The sequence below is a fragment of the Rissa tridactyla genome, chromosome 1 (assembly GCF_028500815.1).
Source record: "Rissa tridactyla isolate bRisTri1 chromosome 1, bRisTri1.patW.cur.20221130, whole genome shotgun sequence".
Lineage (NCBI taxonomy): Eukaryota > Metazoa > Chordata > Aves > Charadriiformes > Laridae > Rissa > Rissa tridactyla.
Genome location: NC_071466.1, coordinates 46,692,477 through 46,715,998, shown reverse-complemented (window position 1 = coordinate 46,715,998; position 23,522 = coordinate 46,692,477). Strand labels below are relative to the sequence as shown.

The 23,522-nt window shown below is 36.0% G+C and overlaps 1 protein-coding gene across 6 annotated transcripts in view; it reads left to right on the top strand.

The window, feature by feature from the left end:
* DACH1 (dachshund family transcription factor 1) overlaps positions 1-23,522 on the top strand; it is a 367,284-nt gene that overhangs the window by 150,795 nt on the left and 192,967 nt on the right. For all 6 annotated transcript variants that reach the window (XM_054220220.1, XM_054220230.1, XM_054220239.1 and 3 more), the window contains exon 2: positions 6,785-6,900. In XM_054220220.1, coding sequence (XP_054076195.1) covers positions 6,785-6,900 — 116 coding nt within the window. The remainder of the gene's footprint in view (positions 1-6,784; positions 6,901-23,522) is intronic.

Here is a 23,522-nt window from a genome sequence, read left to right as displayed (position 1 = left end):
TACATGACTGGTCTGTTAGAAAAAGAAATAATTCAACAAGGTCTTCTCTACCCCCCAAAAAGCTTAATATGCTGGTACTAGCCAGTGCTCGTGTATTACTGTGGTAAATGACTTTGGAATGAGATAGGAGTACAATATATTTTCTTCCATTTAGCTTAATTATTTGGACCCCTGATAAATTGGTACTGCATGTCTGACCAAATGCCTGGTTTTGGCCATTTTGGTTCAAAAATAGCAGTTAAGTGTTCTGTTAATGAAATGCAGTAATATTTTGTCAGTATGCTTTCTCCACTACTCACTCCTATAACACAGTCTAATTCTTTTGAAGATCTTTCATATGCTTCTTTGTGAAGATTTTTAAGCAGATCTTTGTGTTTATTTTTATCAGCACTGTTTGCCGTCTCAGTAACTCCTTCTAATATATCATGAGTTCAGCACTAATTATTGTGTGAGAACATTTTCTGTTTAACTGTGAGAAGAAAAATAAATTTAAGGTAATTGCACAGAGAGTTTTATTGTTTTATACGACTGCTGCAAGTAAAAAGGACATGGTGTGATTGCTAATGGTTTTTTTTTGTTTGTTTTTTTTTTTTACTAACTGCCAAAATAGATATATGCCCAGTCGTAGAATTGCATTCTTTTGCTTTGTTCTTGAGTGGGAGTAGAAGGGGAAAACTTAAAATAGTAAAGTATAAGGTTTAGATCGATGTACGTTGTCATTTTTTTTTGCCTTTAAAACGCTAGTTCAGTGCATTAGAAATATTTATGAAGGTTACCTTGGCAAGCAAGTGTTTTCCAACCAAAGGAATTAAATTACACAAAAGGTTTAGTCAGTCTTCCTAGACCTTATTTTTCAGAATTGACACGCCCTTGGCTCAAGTCTTATTAGGGTGAAGGCTGCACGTATGACGCTGAGAGCAGCATGGAAGCTGTCCCAAAACCCCAGAAATACCATGTATACTGTCTGGGAAGAGTCCGCTGTCTTGGCTTGCACCCCTCTCTTTGCATTAAGTCAGCAAGTAGCCTCAGGCTGTGGCATCCTCAGCCCTTTTGCAGTGGCCATCCTATGGTGAATGTGTAATAACCACGTCCAGTGGCTGTTCGCCTAACTTTCATTCAGCCGGCTTCTTCGAGGTCAAAAATTCTGTGTCAGGCTTTGAAGCACCGAGGGGAGGTAGAACAGCAGAGAAATAAAGCCTAGATTTTCAATATGTACCTAAATGAGATGCATAAACGCTGATGTAGCTAAAATTGATATTGATATTCAAAGCTGTTCTAAGCAGTTCTAAGAACATAAAAAATACATTAAATAAATACACCGAATGCTTGTTACAGATTTGCTGCCTATCACCTCCAGAGTGTCGCTCTCCCCGCCGCCCCCCCAGTATTACTGATGATAGAACTGCCTGGCCAATGGCAGCTTCACTGCATCATGTTTGCTCAGTTTCAAACGAGGACAGTACTTCTGTGCGCTAAACTTGCTCACAGACAAGCTTAAAAATAAATCTGTAAATGTTGAAAACCGGCCCTGAAAATAATCGGTTTTGGCTAGAAAGGCAGTTTGCCGCCTTACAGCTGGTCAGAGTTGCTGTTTTCTTTAGGGATACTTCATGTGTTGAATAAAAATAATTTTAAAGGGTGAACCGTTGTTCATCCAGTGTTAATTTTGCCCAGTTATTCCTCAAAGTCAGGACATCAGAAAGGTAAATCACGGCATTATCTCAACTTTGTTGCGCACTCTTTTCATTTTATAGCACAAGTTTCGCCATGCAACCAGTCATCTATAAAATGCTAGTTACATGCTCTGAGAGGTATATACTACTCATGAAGAGTTTCAGCTGTTTTGGAACCAATACCTTCCTTGGCGCTCAGAGCTCTTAACAGAAATCAGTGGGAGGAGATCTGTGTGTCTAAGGCTTTCAGGGATAACACCCTTAAATTTTAAAGCCATGGCTGTCTTCTGGCAGGTAGTGGAAAGAGCCGAACGCAAAGTCTGCTTACTTTTCAAGCCTGCAGATAAAGCCGTACCTCTTCTCCCTTCACCTCTTTCCACATGATTGTGCAGGACCAGATCTTCTGCTGATTATGTCCGCTTTTAATTGTTTTGCGCTATCAAAGTGATTTCTAGGAGCAAGCTCATACTTTGATAATGCAATTGGAGGTGTATAAAACTTTAAAAGTATCATCAAAGCACAACGCTTTAGCTGATAATAGCCACCGTTTATTCCATTTTTTATTCTGTAATTCAGCCATCTGTTGTTGTCTAGATTCAGTAACACAGGAAGGATGTAAGACTAATATATGTTGATTGAAAGACCAAGAAAGAACTACTTCAGAGAATTTGCTGTATTTTAGGACAATATACTCTCAATTGCTTCTCATGTTTTGTCCCTTTCATGCCTGTCACAATGCAGAAGACATATACGCCCTTTCCTTCAAAGATGAAGATGCTAGAGCCCTAGTATTCCTTTGAAATATTTGTGAAAGTTGAAGCGATGAAATGCAAATCTGACCAAAAAATGAGGGATTTATTTTCAGTGGTTCTGGAAAGTATTCTGAATATCTAATTAGCTGGTTCTAATGCAGAAAATGTTTCCCTCCCTTTTTGAGAGTTTCAAGATTCACCACTCTGCACCTTTAGTTCCACTGTCACATAATGGTATATTGTAATTGTAAATCGTGATAATTGCCTACAAACATGAAGGTTAGTTGTCTGGGGAAATGTCTTCTAAGCAAGCCCTGAAAAAAAGCCTGCAGATTTTGCTACAACGCTTACATAAGCCTGTATAAGGCAGACAAATTTTGAGGGAGCTAAATGCATTTAGGTGCTTCACTTGAAAAACTAAGTTAGTAATGTGTGGTCCTGTAGGAAGCTTTCGTTTTCTTCTTCAACGTATGTTAAGATATCTCACACATGAAAACTTCAGTTTTAGAGAGAAAAAAAATATCTAACTTAGATATTTATATTCCTAAAAGCAGAAAGAGTGACAATGTTTCCATTACATATCCTTTTTAATGGATAAACAAGGAACTGGTAGCTTCTCCTCAGGTCTTTAAAACAGTTAATCATTGTGGCTTCCTTGAATCTTTGTTGAAATTCTATTTTCTGCTCTCTCTAATTTAATCTTCAAACAATGAAACAGTAGAGCCGAAGACCAGCTATGACTTCCAGATGTAGGTCTGTTTCTTCTAGCGTCTTCTTGTGGAGTCCCAAAAGACTCCTTGACTTCTCCATACTATGACCCTAGGTATTCACAAGACTTACATTGGCTCTTTGAGTTTTGGCACTTCAGTGTGTTTATCTTAGCTCTAAAAAATCCAAACTGTGGTCATCTTCAAAATGAAACTGGGTCAGTTTTGAGTACTTTACCCATTGAGATAATAATTAGCATTACCTTAAGAAGTCGAATGTGTCTTCAGAAGAACCAGCGTTGTTCTTCTGATGATTTTATTCAGATAAAAGACATAATCTTACAATATATTTTATATCTCTATAAAATCTTATATATAAAATCTAAATTTGAGCAAAAAGAGTATTATCAGCAGTTTTTAAATGATGTTTTTTGTATCTCAGTGACATCAACCAGAAGAATAACTTATGTTGCTCTGCTGTTTAAATACATCTTTTGCATAACAAATCAACTCATACCTATTTAAATTGTATTTTATTTTCACACTGAACACAAATCTACTGACTTTGATACAAAATAGGAATGTGAGTACTTTGAAGCAGGCTTCTTATCTTGGAATAAAGTGAGCTTGTCCTAATGTAAAAATAAGTAGGTCTTTACACAAGATTAGGAAAAACACCAACAAAATGATTCATTAAGCTATTTTTATCCTTTTGTTTATGATAGTTAAACTCATTTGCTATGCTTTTACTGTTTTTTTTAAAAAAGTTTATCATATAGCTATAAAAATGATCATGAACTACAAAACAATACGCAAGTTTTCAAATAGAATCAAAGTTATTATTTTTTTAAAGTAATGTTTACATACTGTTTTTTCCACAACTTTGGTGGTGATTCATACAAAATTCTTGCAATTCTTATAGTTTGAAAGCAGATCTTATAAAATGGTAGTATTTCAAGTTAGGAATTTGGTTAATGAAACAAGTGCATAATGTAAATAACAGATTAAGACAATTATGGTTGCTGAATCAGTTATTGGGGACAGTGTGTGCTTATTTTACCCAATCAGAGATTTACTTATTTTAATTGTGTATTGCGTAGTCTGCTGTGACTCTAAATCAGATCTTCCAGACCTTAAGAAATAATTCTTATATTTGGTTTTCTGCCTTGTCATAAGGAACAAACATTTTTAAAATAGCTAAAGGCCCTACTATAATAAACTGGAGTTAGTGCTTTGTCACTTAAAAATTGTATCGGGATAAAAGAGGTTTATGTCTCAGAAATTTCATTTAAATATTATTAGTTAGATTGGAATTGGGAGTTTAGGACTTCATGAAAGCACTTATTTGGTAAAGTCTGGATAAATCATGGGGTAGAGTTGGGTTGCAGGGCTCATTTGTGGCTTTGAGTGTGACAGCACGTGTGGCCAGAGCAGCGCAATCAACTTGATTGCAGAAAGTGACCAAAGGAAGAGTTTTGCCTTGAATATTTCATTATCACTCGCCTATAATTTGCTGCTGACCTTTGTTTACAGATTTGGTCCATGAGTGTCTTCTCTTAGGCTTTGAAGAGGGATGGTTTTGTTCCTCAAAATCTAAGGCAAAAGCATTCAGACTTCACCATAGCTATATTTGGTAGTAAGCATTAATTCATCAAAGAGAATCTTTGCAGGAGTGAACTTGTTGGTTTTTAAAGACTTGGAAGTCATTGATAGGTTGTGCATTATGCCATGGCACCCTGCTTGTGTTTTTTATGCTGTTGTCAGACCCTTCCATACTCATATCACAGTGGTGATTTGAGAACAGCGCATCATCATAGGTATTTAAATTAAGCCATTAAAGTTTTCTTACATAGTGGCGTTTTTTTGGTGGGTGAATATATTAGAAACACTCCATTTAAATCAGATCGGTTTTGTCTATGATGTTTTTATCCGTTTTATGTATTCATGGTATGTTTATTTTTATTGTAAATCACAAAGGAAATTTCAAAGAAAGACGGAAGACACTTAATTTGGTTCTGTGAGCTGGAATAAGACAATATTCTTTTTCTACAACTTTTTTTCTTGTAGTTGTGAACGTATGACCATTTTGTTTGTATTAAAGAAAATCAAAAATCCCAAACCAATCAAAGAAATTATCAAGCTTATAATTTTAATAATGACCTCAGCTCAGGACATTAAGTTGGGAATTAATGATCAGTTAAGGTTAATGACTCAATGCCTTGAGTCATTAAACTCCAAGAAAATGCCCTCTACTTCGATTGTTTTTGGTTTATTAAAGGTAGGTTGTAGAAGTTGCAAAAAGAAAAAAAAAAGGGGGTATTTCCAAACACAAGGGGAATGAATATGAACAGAAAACAGAGGTATTTTATTTTCTGCCTCCTTCTGCAGTCCCAGCATAACTAAAAATTCCATTATCCTTGATGAGAGTTTTGTTAGTGTAAGGACCGAAGGAGCAAAACCTTTCACAGCCACCTTTCTTTTCTTTCTTGTTTTGAAACAAATGAAGAACCTCAAACGTTTGGCAAGGCATAGGTTAACACTGCAGTGTTAGAACTGCACATCACCTTTTTCCGTCAAGTTATTCCACAATGTCCGCTAAATAAGCAGTTGTGGGATATTGCAATAGTACCATGCTATGATCTATACGTAAGAATACAAGCCTTTGGATAGATGCATTGTATGCAGCAGGTACATATTTGCATGTAAGTGGGTAATAAGTATTTTCATTGTAATCCGTATCTAATTTGTATGCTACTTACGCAGTCCAGGAGATGGAAAGTTGTGTATGCGAGCATTTAACAGACAAGGAGTGCTTAAACCTGAAGCCCTTTATTTTTCCATACCGGACAGATATAAGCTGCTATGATGGCAGTCGCTCAACAACGTCTTACAAATAATTCTGAGTCCTTTCTGACATAAAGTAGTATATTTAAAGTAAGGTGTCTTAGTGAGATTTTCACTTTAAATAGAATAAGGGTTAAATGATAACTTGACTTATCTTTTAAATGACAAAAAATAAAGAAATTGCAAGACCTTTTCACACATTAGATATGTATTGTCATTTATCATCTAGATATCAGGCTAGCAGTGCAAAGTAATAAAACATATCATCGAAAAATGTGCTATAGGTCTGAATCACTCTTTCATTCCACCTCCCAGCTAACTGTAGTATTAAATCAAACAAGCAGAACATTTCCTTAGGCAGCCATTGCCTTTTAATTTCCTGAAGAACCTTAAAATATCATTCATTACAAGTACTACACATATTTGGTTTTTAAAAGTCTCATAAATCAATAGCAGGCTGACTGTAATAATTATTACAAGTTAGTGCATAATTTTCGTGCTGAAGGCTGCATGCAGAACTTTAGCATATGCAAACGAGGCAATTCAAACTGTGTATAGATATTAATATGAAGAAGCAGGTAACGAGGTGCAGGCTATGAATTATGCATCAGGAGCGGCTGATCTTCAATGAGGAAAATGAATTCAGCATGTAATCTAATTAGTGATGGAAGTCTATTACATCTAACTGCAAAAGCAACCGTCCTTGAAACAAATTTATTTACAGTCCATGTTACCACTTGAAACAACTTTGAAATGATGTGTAAGACAACAGCTTAATTGTAAAAATTTTTTTGTTTGTTTGTTTCAGTTCTAGACCTGGAAGGCCTCCTAAGAGGACTCAAAGTGTCACCTCCCCAGAGAATTCTCATATCATGCCACATTCTGTCCCAGGCCTAATGTCTCCTGGAATCATCCCGCCAACAGGTAGGATCACTAGAAGCACCTTCACGCGGGCAATCTTTTGAATACTTGGCTTATATCCGCTTGTTAATAAATTAACAGTCTAGGAAACCAGCAGCCAAATATCACAATGGAGTTCCGTAATGTAACATTATTGCTACATAAATGTATTGTACGTAATGGATATTGTGGCAGCTCAGTACTTTAAAATACAAATAACTGAGCAAATAATGATCCTTTATAATTTTTTTCCCTACTCTTTTTCTTTATAAACAAAAAACATTTCAGAGCATGAATTACCTATCATTAAGACGATAATCTCCCTATTCATTTTTAATAGATCAGATATCTTCTGATTTTTTGCTGCTTTGCTTGATTAGATAATGTCATCATGAATATGGTTGCCTGAAGAAACCGAGTTAGTTGAAATAACTCCGTGCTGCACACATGTCTTTCTTAATTTTTCATCCTGAAATTCTATTTTTGATACATCTCCTGAGGCCTTACACTAATGCAAAGTCCTGTAACAATCTGTTTCTCAAACTACTATTTTCTTTTGAGAGTTACTATAACATCTCCTAGCAGTGACTTGCTCTTTAGACGTAGTTAAACTAAGGAAGGCTGTGTTGCAGGAAGGAGACGAGCAGAGCCACCTGAAGGTGGAGGCACCCAACAGTCAAGCTGTTGATGGTGGTGGCGCAGTCTCTCTCTTCATGTTACAGATGAGTTAAATTCTCCCACTTGCTTTAGCGAGGCTCATCTGAGCTTCCACTCCTTCCCCAGTTGTTCCCTGCGTGTTTGCATAGCTCAGTCTCTGGCACTGATTTTCTCTAAGACAAAGGAAAGACAATAAACTAGACAGATCCTAATAGAGAGGAAGATTGCTGGGTACTGGAGATTGGATAGGTGGCTGGATGTTTGCGTACATGCCCGTGATCACCTGCCTGTTTAAGTATGAGCATGATCCTTGGCATGGTTTTGGTCATAGCTGGCTAACATTCTCAAAAAAAAAAATGCACAGTTCAGGAAATATCACGTGCCAGAAACTGTTGTCAGTTTGGATGCAAATGCCTTATCTGAAGGAGGGAGGAAAGTGAAGAGAGTTTAGCTCTATGGACCAAAGTGGGGCCGTGCCTCTTGGCCTTAGGGCTCAAGAGCTGCTTTACATAGGGAGACAGACACATAGACAGCGGTATTTTATTAGAAATTTACAGTTTTCCAAAAGGCTAAAGATCAAGAGGAGTGACGAAATGAAGGCAAGTCAGACAACTAAGGTTGGTAAGAAAGAGTTATAAAGGAAGAAGAGGGAAGGAGGGATGAGGCTGAGAGTATAGGCAAGCATGGGAGGGTGTCAGACAGGTAGGACTCACATCTGGGCAGATGTGGTCAGCAAAAGAAATGGTTCGTGATTAAAATATTTTACACAATAGGACATAAAGGATAAAATCTAGTAAAGGAAATAGAGTTGGTGCAGCGTGAATGCAAAGTGAGAATAATGGATAGGGTCTAGGTGGGGAAAGAACTAATGTTTTATAGGGCAGGAGCATTTGTGTTTGTGAGGGAGAGATCAAAAATTGCAGAAGCAAAGGGAAATTATTTGGGGGAAGTAAGGCAGGAAAATATCAAAGGAAAAAATGCATGTGAAAAGTAAAAAGGAGATGACATGAAAGAAGTCAGAGACAAATAAGCAGGCCAAAAAGAGCGAGACAGGAAAAAAACCCCCTTGTCAACAGTATCATTTGTGGTTTTGTGTTACAGTTAATATATATGAGCAGATCTCCTCTTGATATAATATCTTCTGGGTGTTTTTTTCCTTTTTTTCTTATTCTAAGAAAACAGCTTAAAACCACAACCAATGCCTAAAGTATCCAATTCCTCTCTAGTCCTTTAAAGCTGGTCATAACAAGTTAATGATAAAAATACACGGTACTAAAAACACAGATCCAATTTCTTAGAATATCAGCCCACAAAGCCAGATGTAGATCTTTTTAAAATGATGATTAAAAAAAAAAAAAGAGAGAGAAGAAAAATAATTCAAAATTCAAGAAAATAGGCATATGTAAGGTTATCATTCATCGAATCATTTGAGGATGGTAATGCTTTGTGAGTCTCTCGCAAAACAACAAAGGTTTAAATGAAATCGCTGTTAAGTTTGAGCTGGTTTCACGTTACATGGCTTCCCGCAACAGAAGGGGCGAGAGTGATTTTTTTCCCATTGTGCTGGTGTTGAATCTCAAGCAGCACAAAAGATGCAAACACTGACACTGTTAGCAACAAACTCTGGGGTATAGTGTTCCACGGAGTGTGGCTCAGCAGAGGTAAGGACATCAGGACAGCAGCACTACATGACAGTCCTTGCAGCATTTTATAGATGGGCAAGTATAAAAATAGGCATATAATCTGATCTTGTGAGTTTAAATCAATGAACATTTGTGCATCTACATTGTGAATAAGTGCCAAAATCACTGTAAGAGCCCTACGAAAAAAGAACTGCTATAACTGCAATAGATGATGTAGGTGCAGTAATGTGCTGCCACATTAGTTGATGCTAAAAAATTCTTGTCGCTTGTGAACATTTTCCTCCATATTTTCACTGTACACTCATAGGACCACAGCATAGTTGAGGCTGGCAGGCACAGCTGGAGATCATCTAGTCCAGCCTCCCCTGGTCGGAGGCGGGTGACACAGAGCAGGTTGTTCAGCGCTGCGCCCGGTTGGCGTTTGAGTATCTTCAAGGGTGGAGACTCCACAACGTCGCTTTGCAACGTATTCCAGTGTTTGACCACTCTCAAAATAAAATCTTTTTTCCTTACTTCTCAATGGAATTTCCTGTATTTCAATTTGTGCCCATTGGGCAACACTGAGAAGAAGCTGGCTCTGTCTTCTTTACTCCCCCACCCCCTTCAGGTATTCATACACATTGAGAAGATCTCCCCTGAGCCTTTTCCACATTGAACAGTCCAAGCTCTCTCAGCCTCTCTTCATATGTCAGGTGCTCCAACCCCTTAACCATCTTTGTGGCCCTAAGACGACTCCTTGTTTGAGAAGTTTATGAAGTTTGAACTTCCTGTTAGGATCCAGCTCTAAGCAGAAAAAAATAAAAGTACCACATTGTTAAGTGCCTCCCCCCCCTTTCTCTCTCTCTTTTTTTTGTAACAAATTCTTCTTTTTAAGCTTTCTGATTGATTTAATAATCTGAGTATAATAACTAAGTTTCCTTCCTGCCTACAAAAGAGTGTAAGTGATCACACAAACAATTATGTGCTATTTAATGCTCTTTAAATAACAGAGATCTGCAATTATTAGGTATATCTAGGATACATAATGCTATGATTTAACCTGTGATTTTTTACTTGAAAATTTTCCTTTTCCTGAAATCTACTGCATAATACAGATTTTAAGGTGGAAATCCTGGTTTCTAAAGGGGCTGGTTCTGCACGCATTGTTTATGTGTGCAGATAAGAATGGTACAAAACTGGTCCAATCTGAAAATCCATGCAGAGAGTGTGGCATCATCACTTAGAATGGATTCGGTTTAGAGAAGTATTTAGGGACTAAGCTGAGATTTAGGGAATATATCGAGAGGGAAAGTAAAAGGGAAAAAGGAATAATATTCCTCATTATTTTTAAGGGGGCGAAAAATGAAGAAGTGAGGATCACCTCTTGGGTGACATTCTGTCCATTTTTATCACAAGATTCGTAAATATTACCCACAATTGCTGATCTAACCACTGTCTTTCATTAGAGTCAACTTACAGAATGTTCCCAACTTTAAAAAAGACCGGTCAGCTGACAAAACACAGTCTTTATTAAAATAAATGTAGGACCTTTGAGGGTGTGACAAAATGAGAAATGTGTAGTAACAGGAAATGAAAAGCTTCTTGAATTGTCCAGAGAATTAAAATCTGCCTGTGTTAAAAATGATGTAGTCAGAAAAAAGAAGAGTTTGGTGTAGGTTCAGACAGGTGTACTGACTTTTCAGGCTTATCTGGATAACGCCTTGAAGCCCTTCCAAAACTAGATGTCTCATCATAGTTAACTTTGATCCTCGTGTCTCTGTGTACTGCAGATCTTTTCTTGGCTAATGTGCTTAGAAGGCTTCAAAAGTTTTCTAAAGTGGAAACGGTAGATAATTGTAATTAATCAGAAAAGCAGAGCTGTAATTCCTGAGCAGAGTATATGATATACATTGTGCTCTGTATTTTTACGTCTGTAGCTGCTATGTAACGTATAAAATGATATTTCCATTATTTTCATATGAACTTTGAAAAGAAAGTCTCTTCAGTTTTCAATTATTTTTTTTTTTTTCGTAATTATTCTTAAATATTTTAGGTTTTGAAACTGTTCTGTAAAGCTCCTGACAATTCTTCTGCTGCTTGTCCGACTGAGTCTGTAGCCTACAGGTGCTGAAACGAGTAACTGCAAAACTCCTGTACTTATTTCAGGAACTGCATCTTTCTCGCAAAGAGAAAACGTGAATATAAAGTGCCTTTGGAAATCACTATTACAGGGCATGATAAGAATACTACTTCATATATCCATCTCTATACATCTATATAGAGATATATCTTTGTCAATTAAAAAAAAGTAATTTCAAAGCACCGTACATGTTTAATTAATTAATTAATTAATATTATTATTATTTTGAAAAGATTTGCTTTACGGTAGTTACTTCTGTTCACCTTTTCTCCATCTGATACCAGACTCTTTTTTTTCCAGTGTAGACACTAAGCTTCCTCTGAAATGTTCCATGTGTATGAATTATAACTACTTTCCTGTATTAAACTCTTACTCTGTTTTTTTCTCTTCTTAAGTGTTAATCTGAAGATGTAATTTCTAATCTCATCCTTATTTTCTCTCTGTCTGTGTGCCTGGATCAATAGAAGTATATTCCAGCTTCCATCCTGTGTAAAACTCTCTGAGCCACGAAGTGTTTTTGTGGGGGGTTAGAGTAAGGAGAGAGTTGAAAAGTTTTGTATAGATTATTTCAGCTCGGAGGACAAACGGAGTTCACAGTTGCAGCTGTTGATAAAGTGAGGCAACGTTTCTGCTGAAGTAGAAGGTGGAATTATTTGGTGTTTAAAGAAAGATTAATCACATAAATAATTTCATTTTCTCTGGCTCTTACAGTTATTGACGTTGTATTAGGCAGAACTGAAAGAATGGTTAAAATATAATTATCATTGTTACTATATCCACATCATATTGGATATTGCCAAGAAACAAAATCTGTAGTTGGAAGTATTTTCTCCTGGTAAACTCAATCCTGTAAAGTCTTAAGAACGTATTTAATTTATTGGAGTGAAGAGAGTTGATTTCTATGAGTATTCCAGGGGCTAGAAATTAAAAGTTTAACTTACATACCTAGTAATTTTGAGAAGTAAAGCTATTATTCAGTTATTTATTTTATATAGTGTGTACATTTTGTGGTTGTGTGTTGCTAGTGTGTACATTTTGTGATCCTGTGCTGCTTAAAAAGATAAACATTAATGAAATTGGGTGGCGATAGCTTACTTTTTTAAAAATGCATTCCATGTTAACACAGTGTTTTGGTTATTAATGTTTAATCATTTTTAACATTAGCATTGCTTTTGATTGGTGTTATAGGATGATAAACTGTTTATCTGTTGGGGCTGAACTAACTGATTGTAAAAATATGCAACAAAATCCTTCTTTCAGAGTGATAAACTGTAACCTAATTCAAGAAACTGAATCAGATTACACTAACATTTTTGCACTTCATTAAGGAAGTAGTCATTATAATTAATGTGAAAGCTTCTATCGTGTTCACTAGTTGATGTATCAGTGAGAAGATATACTGACTCAACTCTGTAAATATATTATTTCACAGTTTTTAAAATCATAATTAAAGTGTAATTCAGGCCACCTGTCCTCTTCTGAAAACGCTGTCATAATTTTGTGGTATTATCATCCTGTTGAATGGCTAGCTATCTTCTACTTTGTCACAAGAGGCTTTCTCACTGAAAACCAGTTCTGGAAGCTCACTAGTTTTAAGTTCCAACGAGTCCCTTACATTCACTAGTTAATAATTGAGTTGATTTCCCATGTAGCCACAAATTTGATAAAAATCCCCAAATCAAATAAGTGTTGCAGCAACTATTAGGGTAAGAATGCAAGACGCAGTGGGAACTTGAGAGTTTAGCTGCGTAATCTCAGGCATATGCAAATTCATTCTTCTCTGACTTCTGTTACTTTACGCCTCAACCTTCATTTTAAATTTTGTGTTAAAGTGAAATTTATTATAGTACTTGAGCAGAAAATACTGCCATATAAGAATTTATTTTGGGGTCCGAGTAATCCAAGGATCAGACTCCTGCAAACATGCAGTGACTTCAGTAGCTCTTTGTAAGGAAATAGGATGTGACTACGTGGTTTATTATAGGCAAATGTATGGCAGATCTCCACACAGGCAGATTATAAGCTGTCTCTGAAGCTAAAGCCGTTTAACCACATTTGCTTCTGACAACTATTTTCTTTCTAGCCCTTTCTGAGCATGAAAAGGCTCTGGATATCTTTGCTTGCGATAAACCACGTAGACGTAGCTTTTTCAGTCATAAAATCTTTTGAAAACCAAGAATTACTTGCAGAAACAGAACTTTTTTTATTAATAAATTTAAATCACTAAGAACTTGTACATTTTGCAGTACTATACCATAAAACACTACATATATTTAAAACCTACAGGATACCATTGGAAGACTGTAAGTCAGAGCGTCAGACCCCATGCAGGTTCACCCACTGCCTGTTGAGAGGAGTCCCTGGATTGAACTGTTTCCAGAAATGCTTCCAGCTTTTTTTGATATAAAGGGAACAGGTTTGTTCACTTCAAAAGAGGCTCTGGGATTAAATATTTAAGCAGTGAGGATAGTCAGGTACCTTGACGCACTCAAGGTATTCAAGAAGGAACTGAGGAGTGAAGTTTACAGCATAGTAACAGCATAGTTATAACAGCATAGTTATAAACTAGTGAATCCTGTCTTCTACTTGCATCTTGTAACTACTCGTTTAGTATTAGGTTGTGATGTGCACAAATTTTTACCTTTCAGTGGAAAATCTGAGATAAGAAATTTTTGTTCCTTCCTGGATCACAGAATAACTTTGCCTTCTGAAGGCTGAGGGTGTAATGGCATTGGTTTGTGAATTTCCGCTGTAAGAATGATATTTCTCTACCAGTTACGTAGGATCCTGGTTGAAGGACCATATTCTGTGACAATGAGCTATTTGAAGGTATTAGTGAAGCCTCTAATGATGTGTGATAGATTTCGGGTATATATAGCTTTGCTAAGCCAAGGTAGATTTAACATGATCGGAAAAAAAAAAAAAGTCTCTGACTTTAGAAACAACCTTTACCTAAATTCCAGTTTCTTGTTTCAAATCATAAAAATATATTTAACATATTGGGGAAAGAGACCCCCACTTTTCAAAAGAAGGTATTTTATCATCAGGTTTCCTATAAAACAAATAACATGCAAACCAAACCAAAATAAATAAAAAAACAACCTCCAAACTCTTGATACAAAAGAAAGCAATTGAAATCTTATTCTTAAAGTCGGGTATGTGGTGAAGTTATCAGTGACTGAATTTGGACCTGGTAGTGGAAGTGTGTACTAGTGATTACTATAGCTTACAGATTTTCAACGGGATATTATTTGTAATTGAAATGAAAAAGTTATTGAAAAGACACATATTGCAGAGTACACTGATTGTTTCATAAAATTAAGTTATTCAAAATGTAAGCTCACCAATGGTGGGAAATACTGAGATCGTCTTGTAGCTCAGATTTCAGGCAGTTTCTTAATAGAAAAACATCAAGATAATCATGCTCCTGTGTTTGCAGTTTTTCTTATAATTAACCTGATATTTTTTCCAATTATTCTTGATTTTTAATGAGAACACTTAGCCAAAATAATTCGATACCCAGTCATTTAATTTCTTATTAGTTCAAAACTAACCTTTTACAGAGCAAACAGTGCATTGCTGTTTTAAACATGAAATACAGAATATTATTTTAATCAACACTGCGACTAGAAATGAACCTGAGCTGCTGAATTTGGAACAATATCTCAATCTTACAAACATGTTGGTCTCTTATCCAAATGACGTTGATTGCTGTAGCACTATAGTAAGATGGTACTTGTCAGAGTAAGCGTAGCAAGATCTGGTATAAAGCTCAGTATCACCACATTGCTAACTAGGGTTTTGCGTCATCATGGTGACATGAAGCTCTTGGAAGCCATCAACGTGCCTGTCTCCTCTCCTGTAGAATTAGACAAGCTATGTCCTTGCGTGACATGATCAATGAAGGGTGAATGGTATTTTTTCTCTTCATTTTATATTTGATCTGCTACCAGTGCTACATACTCCATTCAATAAAAGATGACTTCAAATTTATTCCAAGTTTATGGTCCGTGATTTCATTGTCATATATTTGGGGATTCTCTAAAGTACAGGAAGAAACTTCAGCTTAATGTATTTAACTCGTTTTTGTGTTTTGTTTTGTGTTTTTTTTTTTTTTTTTTTTGTGGGTGGAGTCAAATGTCACTTTTTAAATGATTGTCTCCTGATTAAGAACAATGTGTGCTGTGGAGTTTTCCGTATCTCTTGCAAGGACTTAAATATTAAGGGAAGATCCAGAAAAGATGTCAGGTAGCACAGGTATTTTTGTTATATGATAAAGAATGTAGGTGAATTTATGAAATTTTCTCAAGTAAACGATAACTTCAAGACAAGTATGCAAGCAAGCATTATTGTATCTGAGCAGCTTTAGAAGGCTACAACTCAAGTAAAAAAGAATGAGCTAAGTAATGTATTTATTTTATTAATATTTGTTTTAAGTTATCTGTGTTTGATAACAGCTTGGAGGGGTCAAGCATCTGATGATCACATCATATCTTACCTTTCAGGAAGCAAACTTACTGAACACAAAATGAACTTTGTCAGTTTTCCAAGGACAACCAGTCACTATGAGTTGTCCTTATGACTTACAGCTCTAGTAACATTGCCTGCATGAATTTCGTAGGACAGGATAATGTACTATCAGAATTATAATGACTCCACTATCAGTTGTTCACAGTGCACTGCATTGTTGTTACTAATGTTGTCCTATGCCAGTATATTAGGACAATCATAAAGTATTCTTAACTGGTTCAAGGTTGAAAGTTGTTCTGGTTCAAGTCCCAGGATCAGGGTTTCAGGGCCAGATTGTTGCACAGACTTGGTTCTAGATATCCTGCAAGTTGCTTAATGTTTTTCTTCTTGGTTGAAAATCAGAGAGTGTTTATGTCAGAACTGTATTGTGATGTGAAGTTAGGCATGTAGAAAGATGTGCTGATGAACTGCATTGCAAATATAGAATGATCTGTCAGTTATTGCTCATGGAGCTGCCTCCAGAGGTTGTGGCTTATGAAAACGGTTGGTCCATGCATCCACAATGCTAAGTTTGAAAACCTCATTTTACTTTCTTCAGGTGAGAAGACTTCTTTTATTCCTTCAAGATGCAGAAATAGGTAGCTGTGTTGGTTGGTTGCTGTGTGCCTGAAGCGCCAATTGGAAAGGCACACAGAATGGGATGGAAAAGGGTAGGAAAGGGGCCAAAAAAATAGTGTGTGTGTGTGTGTGTGTATGACGGAGAGAAAGAGAGAAAGGGGGAGGGAAGAGAGAGAGTTCTTCTTTATAAGTTGGTATAACAAACTTATTTAATGCAATACAAGTAGGTTTGTTTGCTATTGTCTATTAATTTGTGACTGCTGAGAAGTTACAAAGCTATGTTGTTGCAGTGTTTGTATCGTTGCTTTCAGGGGCTGTCCTCTTTCAACAGTGCATATACGGAAGGCTTTGTTTTGTCTTTCTGAAACGTTTTTTAGTTATGAATATTTTACAAGTAACTTTTAAATCATCTCCTTTCAATCCAGTCTTAATTGCAATGAGATACTGTGTTCAAGCTGTCAGCAAAGAGTAAACTGTTACTGCTACTAGTGTTAGAGATGTGACTACTATGGACATTTAGAAAAAAAATCTTAGATTGAGGAGAATGTTACTGTTACTACATTGCTTTGATGAGGTCATCAATTAACGAAGTATTAGTTTCTGACTATGAAAACAGTAGTATGTGAGGACTGAGTAAGCGGGGGAAAAGAAAACTGCACCTAGTCAAGACAAAATTAATAATGTCACTGAGTCATTTTAACTCATCAAAATCCATAGCAATGTCAGATAGACAGACAGTGTACTGACAAGTTTTACTGAAAAGTAAGGTTTTGTCAACATTACCTTTTCGTCAGGTGGTGGCTGAGATTTAGATTGACATAGGGGAAGCAGAACAAGTTGCAGGGAGTGTTTTAAATGGGCAGATGCATCTACTAAAATCCCTTTTCTGTATATTCATTATGCTGGCTGCTATCACAGGCACTGAGACCACACATATGGCTTGAACAATCCAGTTGCCCTTAGTGAGAGGAAAGTTAATAGAATTGCATTGCTTTCCTTAATTCACATGCTATGATGCATCAATCCAATATACGGAAACCTAGATATAATTACTGTATTAGAATACTGACTCTCTAACGTCATTTAAGCTTGGACTTCAGGTGTTGGTAAAAGCTGCTTAAGACAATGCAAACAATGATAGGTTTTCCCTGTACCCTTGCTTAGCAAATGTATGTGAATATGGGAATAAAAGGACTGTGTTAGTTGGGCGATTTAATATCCAGGTAACTTACTGCATCACAACAGTACATTCTTTTTGCAAGTACCAGACTACCAACAAAAAAACCAAATGAAACCAAAAAACTCGAATGATTTTCAGCATCCCATCAGTATTCAGTGCAAGTATTTGAGAAGAGAAAGGTGATTTCTTGTGAATCAGTACATTTGTTTTGAAAAGTATCTCAAAAGATTCGAGTAGATTAATATTTCATTCAAGTGGAAGAAAACAGTGGTTCCTGTGCACTCAGTCACTATGTGACAAAACAATTTTTAAAGTAATTTTTTCCCTCTATTGAAAGCTCAAATTATATTCAGCCTTTGAAGTCTCAGATACACAGATGCTGAACACACTGAGGACAACATACTCCTAGAGGTGAATGACAAAAAATATAGCACTTTTGCCTCTATAGTGTGTCACAACGTGAGCTTCATGGTTATGGAATATGGAATAACTCATTATGAAATAGGATTTAGCTTTTTATTTTAAAAATACAGCCATAAGAACATTTTTGTGTAAAACATAAATGACTTAGATTTCTTTTTAAATTGATTTCTAGTATCACCTGGGCTAAAATTTTATATGGAAAGACTGTTAGGAGGAGAGGTGTATGTAGAACCAAAATACATAAGTATTATCATAGTAGGTAACTCTTAAATGAAAAAAAAAAACCCGAATGCTTACAGCCGAGGAAGGTGTGGGCAAGAGATGCCACTATTTAGGCTGCTATTCCTGTAAAGAGTATGACTTTTATGGCTGCATCTGTGCCAATAAATAAAACAGTTCAGAGCGGTTCTTTGGCTTGGAGGGCAGGCTTGCATCCTGCAGCTTACAACTGCAGGTCTAAATTCTTTTTCTTATTACAATCTTTCCCAAGCTAAAAAAAAATAAATCCGTATCTTCTCCTGAGGAAGAGTTCCTGGCCAGTTCTGTTTCATATACTGTCCATAGCCAATTATAGCACATGTTTTGTGGCTATACTACAAAATTACAGCTAGGATGCATATTTTACTCGTTGAGTTTCTAGTATGGTTTTTGTTTAAAGAAACTAGAGGCAAAGTTTTTATGGAAGTTTTATCTTTTATTAGACCAAGTGCCAACAATTTACAAGCTTTTGGAATGCAAGCACTTACTCATGTCTGCTCAATGAAGTTAATCACTACTAAGATCTAAAAGCATCTGAAAGCAATTAAAAATGCTCATATGGAAATGCTGTTTTAAGGATAAGCAACTTGGTTTCCCCACCTTCTGCTCAATAGCTGGGTACCATTTGTCCAGTGCGTGTTAAAGATGATGACTCTCTTCGTTAAAATCTCTTGCAATATACCTTTTTTGGAATTCTTTGCTTTCTTATTTAGTCCAGGAGAAAGCTTTTGATCTTTTGAATTTACCTTTCCTCTTTTTTACTCCTGTTCTGGAGGCCCCAAGTTAACTTTCTGATAATGAAGAAGGAAAAAAAAAACATACATTTTTCTATATGCATGGTGCCCTTTTCCCTGTGCACAAAAAGAAGCATTCAGTCCAAACATGGGATAATTACTATAGCCACATTCACTCTGAAATTCAAGGAATTGTTGGCTGATTTTAAACTTCGTAACAAGTCTTTTAAATTAATCTTTTTTTTGTGGAAAATTTAAGGTCATCATGAGATCAGCAGTTATACCAATGTGCCCTGTAACTGCTGTTGTCTGAGTCATGTATTTATTTAAATTTCCACTTATATTACTAGGAGGGAATTCGCTGATATCAAAATATTAAGCTTGTTATTGAGACACTATATCATCTCAAAATACCTTGAGTTCCAAGTCACATGCTCTGAGCAGATACTTACTTCTATTCTATGTGAACAAATATTTTAGAATTTCGTACAGGTGGTCTGGGATCTCACCTTTGTTTGTGACTTCTTATTTCTTACTCTCTCCTGAAAACTGCTAGAAGGACTAGAATATATAATTCTTTATCCATCCTAATTTGACACGTTTTCCTTAATAAGCACTGGAAATTTCACTGGTTCCAGATTACGCAGATTTAGCCGTGGCATGAATTATGAACTATATAAACTCTGCTTTATAAACTCACAGAACTGTGTTAGGAGTGAGTATATTAATTTATATTCCTTCTTCCCCCTCCTTTCTCAAATCTACTTTGTCTTTATTTAATATTCTGATTTATTTCATTAAATCTTTAGTAATGGAAAGAAATATTTTTTGGAACAGATAAGAATATGGCATGTCTTCTCTTATCATTCATTCTGAATATTTTATTCCCTAGTCCTGTCTAGCTAAATAGGCAAGAGTTTCACAGAACTTTCTTTGGCCTGACTGGTGCTTTAAAAGTTAAAAAGAGCACCAGGATTTTGTATTAGTGATAATGATGTACTTTTTCATAATTTTTATTTATTTTTCAGACTGTAGTTTTTATTAAGTATTCAAGTAAGTTAATAGATTTAGTAGGTAGCCCAGATTAAAGTAGGGCATAGGCAAAACTGAAGGATACTCAATGCAGCCCTTATAAAACTTGTGATCAAGTTGGGTGAAGGTTATTGCCGATGGATTTAACTTAATTTCTGTCTCACATCTTAGACTGTTTGAATTCAGTGTAACCACAGAAACTGTATTTGGCCTGCCCTTCGAAAATTCTTTTTTCTTTGTGTAAAAAAATTGTGGTGTCTTTTTTGTTTTGCTGTATAATTCAGAACTGTTTATATAACCTCTGAGATAACACTGTCTTTTGGAGTTGTATTTGAACCTGCTTCATTGCTTCTTTTAGAATTATTCATGATTTAATTGTATTTATTCACTTAACACAGATCCATCTGTGGCTTGCTCCCAGTAGAAGGCTCCTCATTTCATCCTCAGTCACTAAATGCTAACATCTCATACATTGCTTAGCTCCATCTCGCTTTTTTATAGTGTTGTTCTTATGGTTATTTAAAGTCATTCTTTCTACCAGGGTTTACTATATATTTGTTTCACTTTTTATGTGTTGCTTTGGTGTTGTTTCCACTGCCCTGACTTTATCTCTGTATTCAGAAATCACTTTATCTTACATGATAGTCTATCTTTTAGATCTCAACATCTTTTTCAGAGATGTGAAAGAATTTTGAAGTTGATTATATCCTAATCAACTTTTTTTTTGGGGGGGGGTGGGGGGGGTGGGGAGGGAGTATCGATATTGTGGTGCGTGGTTTGATGCTTCCTCATTTCTTTGAATAGTTTTGATCAGGCCACCGAATTTTGTCCATTACTCTGTCTTTTCAATAGAGTATACATATAAATACATACGCTGCTTCCTCCTGTTTTTCAAAACTGTTTTTCCTTTTAAGTCAATAATGTGCATAAAATTAGAATAGAGTAGAGTAGAATAGAATAGAGTATTTCAGTTGGAAGGGACCTACAACGATCATCTAGTCCAACTGCCTGACCATTTCACCATTTCAGGTCTGACCAAAAATTAAAGCATGTTATGCAACTATGTTTTGGCAAGATTATTAGTTTCATAGTAGACACCTTAATGCTGTTGCTTCAAGCTTGACAGACATATTGTTTTCCTTATTCTTAGCATGTTGACCAGTCATGAGTCCTTTATCTTACCAGTCTGGCTAATCTAGTAAATCTGGGAGGGGTGCCATCAGGTAATGTTCTCTTAAAGAAAAAATGAAAAACTAAATGCTGATGGATAAATAAGTTGCAAATGAAGAGGGATTTCCAGTGCTAACATTGCTCGTTATTTCTTCTAACTGCATCTCATGTCCATTTTGCCAAATGTTCAAAGAAACATTGAACATTTGATTGGACTTGTCCAATCGAATGTCCATTGAACATTGGACTTGAACCTTTTTGAACCTTGAACACTGGACCTTTTTTTTTTTTTTTTTGCTCATCTTTCTCCTGCTTCCTAGCTGCTTCTTGGAAAATTTTTAAACAATGCAAGAATTTTGAATTGCATTGTTTTTTTTCATATACTGCATACAACTTCTGGGAGAAACCTCACCACCTGAGAAAATGGCTACTTTATGAGAAATCTTTAGCTTTGTATAACTGCTATAAAAAAAAAAAGAACATTTCAAGAATATGTTGACAAATATATCCTCTCGTGCTGTCTTTGCATGAGGTTGAATTGTTGAAAAAATACCTGCTAAATGAAGTGTCATAATTTCATCATAGCATGAAGATATTTGTGGTGTAGAGAGTCAAAAAGGACTGCTCACAGAGCCTATCCCATTAAAGTTCATCTATAAAGAGAATTTTCACAGTTCTTTTAAAATTGTAGTTATGATGAAAAGTTCGCCATTTTTTTTGGAATCATTTCTCTTTTCCTTTTAATGTAAGTTTCCCATCTGGTTTATAGAGCTGGAAATAATTCTCACCAGCATGCACAACGGGCATCTCTGATGCTGAGGCTTTCAGGATTCCACTCTCCGTGTTCTGCTGTTACCGTCTACTTTTTTCATGTGAAATATACCATGTAAGAAAACTTCATTTAGAGAGAGAACACACGTCTGAGAACAGAGCTTTCTGGGCACAGATGTTAAAACAGTTTCAACCTGTCCTGAAAGCCAGAAGCAGAGGCAACGCTGGTTGGTTTTCATAAGTTCTTTTCAGAGTTGGAAATAATTTTAGATACTTCTCCCTCTTTGGTCTGGCACTGCCTTCAAGAAGGTGGAATTAAAAACATATTTGCGATACAAAAGAGATTACTCATTGTCAACCTGGGTGTATCACTATTCTAACATGACAAAAGAGCTTCCATTCCTGAGTTAGTACCTCTGTGTGGTGCATGTACCACGCGAACACGCTAATTCAGATATCTCAGTCCTGTGCTTCCCTAAATGAAGTAGAGGCCCGTAAACATCGCTGAGTATCATCCTTTTAAGTTTACTCAAGTGAACAGAACTACATCTTTCTGAGTGTGTTTGAGATTCTCTGTACACTCTGATGAATTAAATTTTGCAAGTTTTTCTGTGCAGCAATATAAAGCACAAACAGTGATATGCTGGATTCTGTATTATATGAAAGTGGCTGGGACACTTGCTCATGTCCTACTCTGATTTCTACCCCTAATTCAAGGCTCGGCAATAACTTTTGGGACCAACCACTGAACGTCTTGTTCAGTAGAGTTCTTACCGATAACCCAGTTACTGCCGATGTGGGCCAGATTTTATCAGTAATCCATCTGGGAAGGTCTCAATCCAGTAGATGCTTTGCAATATGCAGATTCTTTAGCAATGCGTACTCTGACATTAAATCTAGGTTTTGATTAAAAGGTGAATGCTTTATATTGCGAAATCAGTTTGCCTCCCTAATTTGATTTTAATAGGAAGTGGAACAAGGGGAAAAAAATAACTGGCAAAATATCTGACAGGAATTGGTAGAAGGTGAGAGAACTAAAAGAATTCAAAGTGAGTTTTATTCTCTCTTGTCCATCAGGATCTATTTTTTAAAGTTTTGTGTAAAAATAGAGTCCTTTGAAGAAACAAGGAAAGAAAGAATGTTTAATAGAAATTGTTTTCTTCTTTAAAGAACAATACAAAACATGTGTCATTTTGAGGCTTACTTTATTTTGCTGAGAAGTAGGGGTTTTGAATCAAGTAGGTATACAGGATGTTGAGATAATTTTGTAGTAGTTCTTTATGAGCATAAAACTAATTCTAAAGGAAATACGTACCTTGAAATTTGAATTCCAGAGCAGCAGATTCATTATATTTCTGTAGAAATGGCAAGCATACAGGTAAATATCTTCATTATATTTTCACTATCTGAGGAAAGAAACTCATTTTCCCTAGCTTTAGCCATCTAAGAAGTTAGCTATCAAGGAGGAGATTCATCTGCTAATATGTCTGAAATGTGGCTGTTGAAATCTTAGCAAGTCATCTCCTTTCATAGCCAGTGGAAAGTAGCAGACATCTCTAGAGAGTGATACA